Source organism: Giraffa tippelskirchi, chromosome 10 (assembly GCF_054371585.1).
Source record: "Giraffa tippelskirchi isolate mGirTip1 chromosome 10, T2T-mGirTip1v1.2.pri, whole genome shotgun sequence".
Lineage (NCBI taxonomy): Eukaryota > Metazoa > Chordata > Mammalia > Artiodactyla > Giraffidae > Giraffa > Giraffa tippelskirchi.
This window is the reverse complement of record NC_137284.1, coordinates 135306880-135320078: the sequence shown is the minus strand read 5'-3', so window position 1 is coordinate 135320078 and position 13199 is coordinate 135306880. Positions and strand designations below refer to the sequence as shown.

Genomic DNA, 13199 nt, shown 5'->3' with positions numbered 1-13199 from the left:
ATTCGTCAATTTTCAGAGCATCCTTTCTAAGTAGACTAGAATGCAGACATATGGCCAGCTTTTGCTGTCTTGATTTCTTTCTCCTTCAGCAAAGTTTTTCCCATTAGAGTTTAATAAAATTGTACTAATATATGTCAAAACAGCCCAATGCCTGGCATACAGTAAATAAACAATAATAAGTGTAACTGTTCAGGTTACCTTGGTACACTTTTAATGTCACAAACAATCTTTTGGGTCATTTCTTTGGCTTACTAATCAATCTCATCTTTCACATTTTGAGTTACTTTCATTGTTTAATTTCTTTTAACTCCTTAATTGCATTTATCATTAATGTTGAATCCATGAGCTAATGAATTAGGCCAATCCCTTTTGGCTCTGCATGATTCTGCTATCGTTTTGTTGTTGAAATATTGATACTTTTAAAATTTAAGTTTCTTACCCAAAATACCCCATTCCCCACACTTCTTCCATCTATAATGTGAATCTATTGGAAGAGATAATCTTCAAGTTACTACTCAGCTCTAGGATGTAGATAATTTTATATCTTATTTGAATAGATGTCAATAGTAGGCCTTTCCATCTAATCAGTTTATCTTCATTTCATATCTGCTTAAATTCTTTCTCATAAAGTTATTTTGAAAGTGGTCTGAATTCTTAGAATAGTAGGATGACCATGGGAGTTGGGAGGCATGGTTGGACAATCTAGGGGTAGAGGTACAATGGTGGTAAACTCAGCAGTCAACAATGACGTTATGGATCTGGCAAATATACACTTGACAAATCAAATTTTGTGTGTGAAAATGAGTACAGAAAGGAATAATTGAGGTCAGTTGATCTGTCACTCCAGCAACAATTGTCAGCTTTCTCCTCTCCATCATTCTGGGGATAAGTTATTCTTTTAAAAATGGCAAAATAGGTTTAGGGAAACTGGAGAAATTGCCAGAGCTCTTTCTGATGTTTGTGAAAATACAGATTATGGTGCATTTTTGAAGCTGGTGGTCTCATGATAATACACACTTTAGGACAGTCATAAATAGAAAACATTGCGGGAATTCATAAAAAAAATGGATAGGTCATTTCAGACTGCAGTTAATTAGGGAAAGCTTGTTAGAATGGCTGAGGGTCTTGAGCATTTGAATACATTAGAGGAGGGAGAGAATACTGTATGTTAGGGGAGTGGAGAGTCAAGTAGTTTGATGCGAAATTTCTAAAATGTGGTCCATGAAAGAGAATTGAGGCACTGCTTGTCAAATGATATCATTTACTCCAGAGTTGGAAAAAAATGAGCCCCATGCCATTTCCATTCATCATGTAACTGGATAAAACTCTTGGTGTCTCTTGGTACATCAGGCTTCACATTTCATGTGCTCTCTTATGTCATCACCAATTTCATTTTAGCACTCTTTGGAAACTGGAAAGGCTGTCAACATCTTCAAAATAATCTCTCTCCCCTACTGTCTGATAATTACTCAAATGGTAGAAAAAGTTTGATAGCACTCTGAGGTCAGATGTGCACCCGTGACATCAGGCATGCATCATGGTTTTCCTTCTCTGATGAGGAAGGGATAGCCACATGTCATCGTGCCTCATTACTTTCCATGTCAGCAGCTGTTACCACCTTTCCAAGAGGTATTGCCAAGAGATGGGAACAGAATATGATGTTTTTCTCTACTAGACAGAAATTTGCTGCCTTTCCAGAGGTCTTAATTGAAATTGAAGGCAGAGGAAATAATGGGACTTGACTTCGGCTTGAAACTCTGGGAGGAATTTAGTGTTCTAGTACACAGGCTGCCTTAATCTGACAAAGCATTCTATGGAATTCGGCTTTGGTTCTGTGTACCTTTGTGAGTCAAAGAATTCAACATTTATGGCCATGGAGAATAAAATTACAATTGATTATCAAAGGTTATCTATGTGTTACTATGTCAAAGACCATATTAGAATTTCAAATCAAGCCAGGTTTTTACTGAGATTTACTACTGAGCAGTTAAATTTTTTAAATTTCTTTCAGGAAGTCACTATTTTTCCTGCAAGAAAGGATGAAGGAGGGATTCCTTTCTTTGTAAATACTGCTTTTTGTATATTGCTTATGTTCAGGAAATCAGTTTCTAGTGCAGTGAAGTATATGGTGTATGTATGCATTTCTGTGCATGATTCTGGAAGACAAAGTCCATGTCTAATCAGAATCTCACTAGTCTTTGACTCCCCTGAAAGATTAAGAACTAATAACTTTGCTAGTGTGGAAACAATAGGATGCTCTGGATGAATCTGAGCAAAAGAATGACAGGAAATTAGAAAGCTCATCTGAAGAATAATGAGATGAAAAGCTTTGGCAGGACTGAAGGGTGATTTAAGGATTCAGGTTAGCCTTAGGGTTGGAGTTATCTGAATAATCTGAAGGTAATTTTCTAGATAGAGCTTTTCAAAGGAAGGAATCTCAAGTTATCTTTTTTTCTCTTTTTTTGGTCTGAGCCAGTGCTTGAGACATAACAGACACTCAAAAATGTTGAATTGAAATTGCTGTCCAACACACCAAATGAAAGTTGGATGATAGCATCAGAAATAAATGTTCTTCTGTCTTATCTGCATTTAATCCTGCTATGTTAAATCATTTGGTGTAAAATAAGGATTTTGGAGAGACACTGCTTTATAAAAAGTTCATACACCCTTTTTGTTCCAGCAGTTGGTTAACACAAATTTTTGGCCACTTAGTATTTGTTCTTTCTGTATGTTTTATTTCTGATAATTTAAAAAAAAAATTTTACTAAAATGAATGTCTCTAGACTTGATTGTTTTATCCCATACCTACCTACAGAGGGAAGGAAACTTGCAGAGTGCTGTGGTTGATTAGGTCATCCTCTGTTTAAGCAACATTCCAATAAACATCTAAGCTTGGCTTTATGAAAATCCAAAATTACGGAAAAATTAAGGAAATCGCACAATTCTGAGGTCCCTTTGGCCTAAAATATCATTGCAATTTATGTATTAATGGATTTTCTATCAGTTTAATAACAAAGACTTACAATTCCTTCCATTTGTTATGGTGGTATAAAATTTTATTATCACCCAAAAGATTCCTTTGGTGTTAATAAGTGCTAAAAACTTTAATTTGTTATGGCTGGAAGACCAAAGATAAGGATGAGGTTTTGACTAGTTTATTGTAATACTTTAGTTTTGCTCCCACTACATTCTTTCAAGTTGAGGAGCCAGTTATTGAATACATTGTTAAAACATTGGTTTTATCTAAAACATTTGTTCCAAAAGTGTGGTAACTTTTTTTTTCTAGCAAACTTTGTGTTCCCAAGTCTGTAGAGATTACAAATCAAATTAGGTTCATTAGAAGCTCAGAAAGTCTTTTTTTCACCTGAAGTAGGAATACTTAGTAAAGGTATAACTTAACAGAAGACAGTAGTTTTGATTCACTGCATAATGTTTAAGACATAAACTGCTTTGAAATATTGTGCTTTACTCAGAATTTTTGAGGAGGATAAATTACTTCTGTGGAAGTCATTCATTCATTCTTAAAATCTCTTGATGTCCATCACTTTGCTACACAATGTAAAACATAATTTTGAATTGGTATAAAGAATGGGTACATAAGAATGGACTAAGTGCCTTTTATTAAGTTACTTGAATTTTTTATTATAAAGATACACTTATTGAATACAATTTGGGAAATATGTAAAGATTACCTGTAGCCTCATCACCTGAAGATAACCACTTAACAGTTTGGAGTGTTTCCATTATTTTATACGTGTATGGTGTGTCGTGTATGTATCCACATGTACACACATATGTATACTTGTATACGCCCATTCCCACACACGACAAATGAAAATTAAGCTATTTTTTTTTATTCTATCTAGTATACCTTTCCATATGAATAGATACTATATCCCGGTATTCTTTTAATAACAGGTTAGTATCAACTCTTAAGACTTTAATCTTACTGTTGGTTATAGGATAGTCCCAGTTTTTCTTTAAATTGCTGTTTCATTTTGCCTGTTGTTTTTTGCTGGTATAGATATTGCAGTGAATACCCCGTATGAAAATTTTGCATGTATTCATAATTATTCCTTAAGGGAAAACTCTCAAACTAGAACTTCTGGGTCAAAAGAGTTTAAGGGTTTTGATACCTTTTCCTAAATGGCTAAGAACATGTTTAATGACACTTCAGTTGGATGCTGTCTTCCCTTGATGAGAACTGGTTTATCTCCTGTGTCTACGACAAACAACTCGTTGGGCTGAAATGGTATCGCGCTGAGTTGGGGTTGACGGCTCCTTGTATTAGCGGGGAGGCGCCGGCGCGTTCGGCCTGTTGCTAACCGGCGTGTCTTTGTCTCTCTCCCTGGGGATCGCTGCCGCCCGTACGGGCCGAAGCCTCGGGAAGCCGTCGCCCCGCAGCGCCGCCGCCCTGCGCCCGGCCGCCCCGGGGAGCCGCTGCCCGCCCGCGGGCGCCGTCACCACGCGCCAAGCCGCCGCCAGCTGCCGCGCCAAGCTCCGCGGCGGCGCCGCCCGGGAGCGCCAGCATGCCGCCCGCGGCCTCGGGAAGCCCGCGGTCCCCTAAGCGCCGCCGCCCGGCAGCGCCCGGACGCCGCCGCGCCCCGCGCAGCCCAGTACCTCAGGCCTCGCCCGTCGCGCCTCTTCTCCCGCCGCACCCGCTGGAGCTCTCAAGTCCACTCGGGCGTCGGCGATCTCCCCGGGGGCCTCAGCTACCGCCGCCCTGCCGTCACCCCGCGCTTTACCGACTTCTGTCCCACGCAGCCCCTCAGGAGGACCGTGTGCCTTAGGGCCGGCGGGTGCGAGGACAGCCTCCCTGCTAGTCGTTACTCGCAGAGCAGTTCTTCCTCATCCCGTCTGCCACAATCCCGGCTTCTTTGAGAATCTTGCCACTGGAGAGTACCATCCTCTTCCCTCCTCCTAATTTGTCGAGTTCCTAGTCATTTCCCTTCATTATTAGTTCTTAAAAGACTAGCTCCCATTTTAATCTTCTTCACCTCAAATTCCATCATCACAGGCTGGTGACCTGCGCTGTCGGGAGTCGTGTGACCCATAACTGTGGTTAAACTTGAATTCCGACCTCCAGTCCCTTCCTTGTAACTTCATACCCAACGACCATTTGTTCCTCTCCGAATCAGCCCTTGCTCCCAGGTTCTAATCTGCCATCCCAGGGCATCCTCTACTGGGTTTGCACCGAGGTTGGTGCGTCTCCTGAGCTGCTTAGTCTGTGACTGAGCAGAGTCGGGGTATTTAGTGAGACGCCAAACTCCTCCAACGAGCAACTTCGGCCGGCGTACTCCTCAGCAGCCTGACTGTAACTTGCGTAGAACCGTGCTACATGAGCCTAAGGCTCTTCTTGCCCAACCTCCGTCTCCTTTTCTAGGTGTCAGACTTGCATTATGGTATGAAGACCGCGCCCTGCTCCTGATTCTTTCCCTCTTTCCTTCACAAATGTGCCCTCAATAAAAGTCTTCTAAGTTAAACCCTGCCTCCGTGTCTGCTTATAGGAGTGGTGGTGGTTGTTATTCAGGCACTAGGTCGTGTCTGACTCTTTATGACCCCAGGGACTGCAGCATGTCAGGCTTCAGTGTCCTTCACTATCTCCCAGAGTTTGCTCAAACTCATGTCCATTGAATCTGTGATGCCATCCAACTATCTCATCCTCTGTCACCCTTCTCCTCCTGCCCTCAATCTTTCCCAACTTCTAGGAGGACCTGAGCTAACACCTTATCAGTCATTCCACTCTGATCACCATCTTCCTATCAGCCTGGATCCCTTGTTCACTGACAATTCATTAACTTTATTTTTCCCACTATTTATCAGCCCTTGTCTCTTTCTTGTCTAGCCTAGATCCTGTGATCCGTCACTATTATCATCCTCCTTGAAATGTAGTCCCCTCAGCAGTCTTGAACTTCAATTTTTTTTCAATTTATTTTCCTGGTAAAATCTCAACTTTGGATGAACCTTACTGTGTCAGCCTTCCATTGGCCTGACTGGGACAGCTGGACATTTTCTTTAAGAAAATCAGTTTTACTTTGAATCCTTTATCTCAAACCTCGAATTGGTGCTATTGTTCCTACTATAGTCTCAGTTTCCCACTTCTGTTTATATCTTTTCATCTGTCAGAATTTTCCGATCTCCTCCTCCCTGTTTACTTTAAATTTCCCTTGAAAAATAGACCACTCACTTCCATATTGTTGTTGTTCAGTCGTTAAGTCATGTCTGACTCTCCGTGACCCTATGGACTGCAGCAGCCAGGCTTCCCTGTCCTTCACCATCTCCCAGAGTTTCCATATTACCCTATCCAAAAAGATATTTTCCTGTCTTCACCTTGACCAACTCCCTGCTTCTTTAAAGGTTCTCTCTTCATATTCAAGACTGTTCTGTCCAGGTTTTCTTCCTGCTTCACTGTTTGCTCCTAATGTTATGCTCTATCTCCTGCCTAACTTTGAAAAGTTGACGGTTTTTGTTTTTTCAAAACCTCCACTGGGTCCCTTTTTTCTTTCTATGTTCTTTCCCACGAGGATTTTATCAATTGCCATGGATTTAAGTACTGGCTTTATGTTAATAAGTTACAAATTTATGATTCCTACTTCGATCTTTCCTCTAAGTTTTAGACTCACATATCTAATTGCTTGCTTAATTAATACCTTCCTTTGATTGACTCAGATCTTTCAAACTTAACATGTCCAAAATCTTAATTCCTCATTCTCACCCCAAACCTGTTTCCCCTGTTACAGTAAAGAGCACCACCATACAACCAATTTCTCAAACCAGAAACCTATGTGTCATGCCATCACTTAATTCTAATCACTGTTTGTTCTCACCTGATTATTGTGACAGCCAGCCTACCTATTCTCTCTACTTTCATTCATGACCCATGACACACTTAAATACATTCTTCAAGGAGTGGTGACAATGACCTTACTCCTCAATTGAGTAAATTGTAAGATAAAATCTAAACTGATTATCATGACCCACAGAGTCCTGCACAATCTGACCCCTACCTATCTCTCCAACCCTATCTAGCCTCCTCTGTCTTATTGCCCACCATGATGTAGCCGCACTGGTTCCTCCAACATGCTTTTCTGCCCCGCAGGGGCTTAGCAAAAGTGAAAGTCGTTCTGTTGTGTCTGACTCTTTGTGATCCCATGGACTATAGAGTCATGGCCTGGAATTCTCCAGGCCAGAATACTGGAATGGGTAGCCTGTACCTTCTCCAGAGGATCTTCCCAACCAAGCGATCAAACCCAGGTATCCTGCATTGCAGGTGGTTTCTTTACCAGCTGAGCCACAAGGGAAGCCCCAGGGGCTTAGTAAATGCTGTTATCTCTGCCGAAGCTGCTCTCCTTGGTTAGCCTCTCCCCAACAACAACCCTTAGATAACTGCTTAAATATAACATCTTTAAAAAGGCCTGCCCAGAGCATTGTTTGCAAATAGTGCTCACCTCTCTCCTCCCATTTGTTTTCTCACTTCTTTGTTTCTTTGAATTCCTTATCTTGATTTGTACAATTATTTGTTTATTTACTTTTTGTGTCTATGTTTCCCATACTGGAATGAATAAAAGAGACTGTGTCTGGATGTCTAGATTCTTCAACATTGTGTTTCTAGCCTGGAGCACAATACCTAGCACATATTAGGTGAACAATAAATATCTGTTAAAGGAATAAATAAACACATTTGCTAATTTTTCTGTTGGGAGTTCATTTTTTATTGATTTGTAAGAGCTGTTTATATATTTAAATCACTAACCATTTGTTTATTCAATATGTTGCCAATATTTTGCCCCTTGTCTTATATGTACCAATTTAATTTGTAGTATCTTTGATATACAGAAATGTTACATTTTTTATTTAGGTAAATCTATTTGTCCTTTCAAGATTTCTGCTTTTGGTGATATGTTTGAAAAAGTCTTCTTTAAGCTCAATGTTATATAAATATTTGTCTATTTTTTTTCTTTAGTTTTTTTAGATTTAAATCTTTACTCCAAATGGAATTTATTTTTTGATATAGATGTGATTAAGGCTCTAAATATTTATTTTGTTGTTGCATCATCACTTATTGAAAACTCCCTCTTCCACTGTTTTGAAAATTCTACATTTATCAAAAATTAAATTCTTACATATACTTTGAGTGGTTTCTGGATTTATTATTTATTTGCTTGTTTTTTGGGGGGAAGGGTATCCTTCTATATTCCTGAACCATGTTTTAATTATTGTCATTTTGTAATTTGCTTTACTGTGTGATTAACTTTTTAATGGAGTAAACATTACTCTTCTTATTCAAAATATTTTCAGCTATATTTGTGCTTTTATTCTTCCAGATAAACTTTAGTTATAGTTTGCTCAGTTTCCAAAAGAAACTGGCATTTTATTTAGAATTGCTTTAGCCTCATAGATTAATTAGGGGAAAATGCCCATTGTTGTAACAGTTATTTTGCCATTCAGGAACTTGTCACATGTCAGGATTATTGAAAGCTTCTATTTTTCAGCAATTTTGTAGGTGGTACGTGTTTATTGTTAATTGTATTATTAGATATTTTATGCCTTTGTTGGGATCATTTTCCTGTTATGTTTTATAACTGGTTGCTCCTTGTTGGGTCAGGCTATTGGTTTCTGTAATTGGTAACTTTTCTGTACTCTTTCATTAATTTTTCTAGTTGATTCTCTTCTAAGTAGACAATCACTTGAAGTATACTTAATAGTGACTTTCTCTCTTAACAATATTAATACCTCACATGTTATATGATGGTATTAATGTTAATTTTGTTCTTATTCCTGACTTTTTAGGAATACCAGTAATATTTTACCAGCTTTTAATGTTAGCTGTTTGATTGAAATAAAGGTCTTTATCAGGCTAAAGAAGTGGTTTCCTGGTTCAAGCATTCTAAGCATTTTATTGGAAGTTGTTGCTAAATTATATTAAATGTATTCTGGGCAAAAAGAGATGATCATGTGGCCTATTGTTATAATAAATTACATTAATAGATTTTCTTAATACTGGATTATTTCTGTATGAGATGTATCCTGTTTCATCATAGTGGGTTTGTTTTCCTCTTTCAATATAATAATGTTGAATTCAGCTCCTTACATTTTAATTAGAATAATTGCATTTATATTCACGAATATGTTTGGACTATAGCTTTGCATTTTTAAATTCTGTCTTAAATAGCTTCAAAAAAGTCTTGTTCCATGCTCTAGATTAGTATAGATTGTAGGAATTGTCTATTCTTTGAAGGTTTGGAGTAACTTATCCACCACACTGTTTAGGCCCCAAGCTTTTTTCAGGGTAAGTGATTGGAAGATAACTCTCTAAAAAAATTTAAGTTTTCTTCTATGGTTTTGGCTTAGACAAGTTAACTACTATTTCTTGAATATCAATTTTAAAAAATAGCAACTTTTAAGCAAATCATGCATTTTTATAGAATTTAACAGTTTGCTAGTCTTCTACATATAATCTTATAATTGAAAATATTTTTCTCTATATTTATAGTTATAGCTCTTTTCTCATTTCTAATCTTTTTAGTTGCATTTTCTTTCTTTTATTAGACTTGGTGGTCTTCTAAAGGAACCAACATTTAATTATTTTTTCTATTTTCTACATCATTAATATAACTTTTAATCTTTTAAAATTCCTTCTTTATTCTTAAGTTTATTTTGTTTTTTTCAGAATGTTTCTTTTTAATTAATGACTTAGTTCATTGATTTTTATTTCTTTCTTATTTAATAATAGGACATATAAGGCTATTCATTTACCTCTGAACAATGGCTTTGACTGCATCTTAAAGGTTTTGGTATATAGTTCTTAATTGTTGCTATTTTAAAAGTAATAGATTATAATCGCTGTTTTTATTTGACTGGTGTTATTTAGGATAGTGTTGAGGTTTTGTTATTGTTAATCCTGATTTCTTTTTAATAAAGAATACATTTATTAATATTTATGTTGCTAATTCAATAAAGAGGCAATTTTGTTTCAAAAAAGTGAAATTATCCTTGAGGTTGAGTTATCTCAAGTTATATGCAAGCATTATCTAGAGTTCTTTGTTACGAGATCATACTAATTGCACTGACTATTGGTGACTATACTAGCTACTGACAACAGGGATTTGGTATTCCATTAGAGTCAATAATTTACTGGAACTATGATTTATATATAATATCCTATTTATTCACATCAAAGGCAAAAAAGAGCTTTAATAATGTTTATCGCCTCAAAAATCCTCAGGTAATATGAAACTTAAACAATCATCTAAAAATTAGAAAAACTCATTATCAAAGTTTATGAAATCAGGAAGGATTTGAGAATTGTGAACAAGGAGTTTGAAAATTTTGGCATTGGAACAAGTTTTCTTTTAGATTTGGAAAGATTGGTTTTAAAAATATTTATTTTTATACTTACAAATGTAATTCATATACATTAAATAAAATAAAGATCACCTATAACTCTGTCACTCAGTAAAACACTGTTAACATTTTGTTATATTTCTTTCTAGGATTGTTTCTGTATATCTCTCTTTCATTCTTTCTTCCTTTGGATAGTATTGGGCTCATATTCTTTTGCATCCTGGTTTTGTTTTTTAGTTATTATTTGTTGTTGCTGCTGCTGCTGCTAAGTCGTTTCAGTCATGTCCGACTCTGTGCGACCCCATAGATGGCAGCCCACCAGGCTCCCTTGTCCCTGGGATTCTCCAGGCAAGAACACTGGAGTGGGTTGCCATTTCCTTCTCCAATGCATGAAAGTGAAAAGTGAAAGTAAAGCTGCTCAGTCGTGTCCGACTCTTCGCGACCCCATGGACTGCAGCCTACCAGGCTCCTCCATCCATGGGATTTTCCAGGCAAGAGTACTACAGTGGGTTGCCATTGCCTTCTCCGTATTATTTGTTAGCATTTCCCAATGCTGTAAGGAGGTGGAAATGATTAGGAATTAATTTATTTCAGTATTAGTAACAAGGATTGGGTTCTTCTTGCTGTGGTTTCTACTGCCCAGACTACTTGCTTTCTAAGCCTGATTCGTAAAGAGTCACTTAATAATCTTCCATTTAATTCTTTTATTTCTGTCATTGGAACTCAAGAACTCTGACTGGTATAGTGATTTTCTTTTATTTGATTTATAGCATTTTCAGAATTCTAGTGCCAAGAAATATATTATGCATGTGTATACAGGTGTGCACACAAATGCACACACCTAGGCACACACACACCCATGTAAGTTAACTTGCTCATTTTGGATTCACAGACCACATTCTTAAAGCTTTAAAGCTTCTGAGAAGTTCTGCATTAAAAATTTGCTTAAAAAATATGCATTTCAAACATTTCATTACAGAATACTGTACTTTTTTCTAGTAGAACTGGTAATTTCTTAAAACTTCAGGAAGTACTGATTTTGTTTATTAGCTTAGCAGCAGCTTGATGGCCCTTTCTCTTGGTTTCCACTCATCAGTATTAGTTGAATTAATACTGATTTCGCATATTGAAAAAGTTTCTTTTCTGGTGCCTCTTCTTGTGTGCTGAGAAGTTAGTTTCAGCGGTACCTAACAATTTGATTTCAAAATTACCATCAAACCCAGGTAAGAGAGAGCCTTGCTTTGGGACCCACTCTTTACATGGCCCTGCTCTGGCCCTCTTTCAGTCACTTTTGAAGAGTCTGTGGATCCAAGGGAATATGCCCACCTGGACCCTGAGCACTCTTCTTTAGACTACATTCAGGGTGCCTGGGACCCAGGATTCTCAATCCAAACAGCGTCGCCTTCTAGAGCCTCTTCTAGTCCATCCTATCATGCCACTTGAGTTCTCTTAGGCCTAAAAGATGGTGAAAGGATGGCTATTTGAAGGGTGTGACAGCTTGGTTCTGCAGATGGGAGTCCACATCAATGTATGTGGGGCCCCTCACAGTATGGGATGCAGCTGGGGTGTGGTATCCAGGACCAATTGTGATTAGGCTACCATGTTCCAGTATGGGACACTGAGGAATCCAAGGATTCTTAACTTGAATGTAGCCTTCCAGGAAATTATGAGGGCATATATGTGAGCATAGAGCAATAGAAGTCATTCAATAGTTTGTTGGCTTGGTTTGTAACTTTGAAAATATTTGGATGTAGGATACTTAAACTTCTACTTTTCTCTTGTCCTGGCCCTGTAAATATTAGGGGTGAGATTGGTGCTCAGATGGCTAGAAGCAAAAGTTACAATCCTGGGGGCAGTGGCACTTGGAAAGTCTTGAGACCTCAGAGGAAAGTGGCAGCAGGGTGCCACTTGGTGATAGAACCCAGGGAGGTATGATATATATATATGATAGGTAGATATATAGATAGATAGATAGATGCAAGCATTATATGTATATATATAGTTAGATGATAGATATGTAGATATATATATATATAGATAGATAGAGGCAAGCATTATATATATATATATATATATAGTTAGATAATAGATAGATAGGTAGATAGATAGGATGATAGATAGATAAAACCTGGCTTGCCTGGTGGCTCAGATGATAAAGAATCTGCCTCTGTGGCAAGAGACCCGGGTTCGATCACTGGGTTGGAAAGATCCCCTGGAGAAGGGAATGGCAGCCCACTCCAGTATTCTTGCCTGGGGAATCCCATGGACAGAAGAGTCTGGTGGGCTATAGTCCATGGGATGGCAAGGAGTTGGACACAACTGAACGAGTTTCACTCTTCACTAGGACCTCATGGAGCCTGAAAGTTTAGCATGAAGCAACAGAGCCTTCTGTATTTGAATGAAATGCAAATCAGATGATGAGTGTCTCAGCAGTGGCCATGGGTCACAGTGGGTTAAAGACTAGAGTCCAAGTCCTAGACTTTCCAGAGGCCTCCAGAATTCTGTACTCTAACAGCCTTGCAAAAACATGACTGATTTTCCCCCCCACACTAGAGAGTGAAAAGTTCAGAATCAGTTGAATTTTACTTAGAAAATTAAAGTAGTAGTACCATCTCTTATACCTGAATGTGGTGGTATGAGTCACACTACTGCAGTATGTGCAAAATGGAACAGAAAGAAGCATGGGCTGTCTTGGAAGTGTAAAACAGAGGAATCTCCCTTGGTCTGGAAGTTGGAGAGGATGTGATGAATTAGAATTGAATAAAGGTCTGTGTGGTGTGGGAGTTGAAAGCAAGAAGGACACTGTGAACAGATAAGACAGGAGAGGAATCCTGAGGTCTGATCACACAGGGCTC

General features: G+C 38.1%; 1 protein-coding gene across 2 annotated transcripts in view; it reads left to right on the top strand.

Annotated features, from left to right (window-relative positions):
• ZNF800 (zinc finger protein 800) overlaps positions 1-5483 on the top strand; it is a 48472-nt gene extending 42989 nt beyond the window's left edge. For both annotated transcript variants that reach the window (XM_081531197.1, XM_081531195.1), the window contains exon 6: positions 4381-5483. In XM_081531197.1, coding sequence (XP_081387323.1) covers positions 4381-4790 — 410 coding nt within the window. In that variant the 3' untranslated portion in view covers positions 4791-5483. The remainder of the gene's footprint in view (positions 1-4380) is intronic.
• The last annotated feature ends 7716 nt before the right edge of the window (positions 5484-13199 follow it).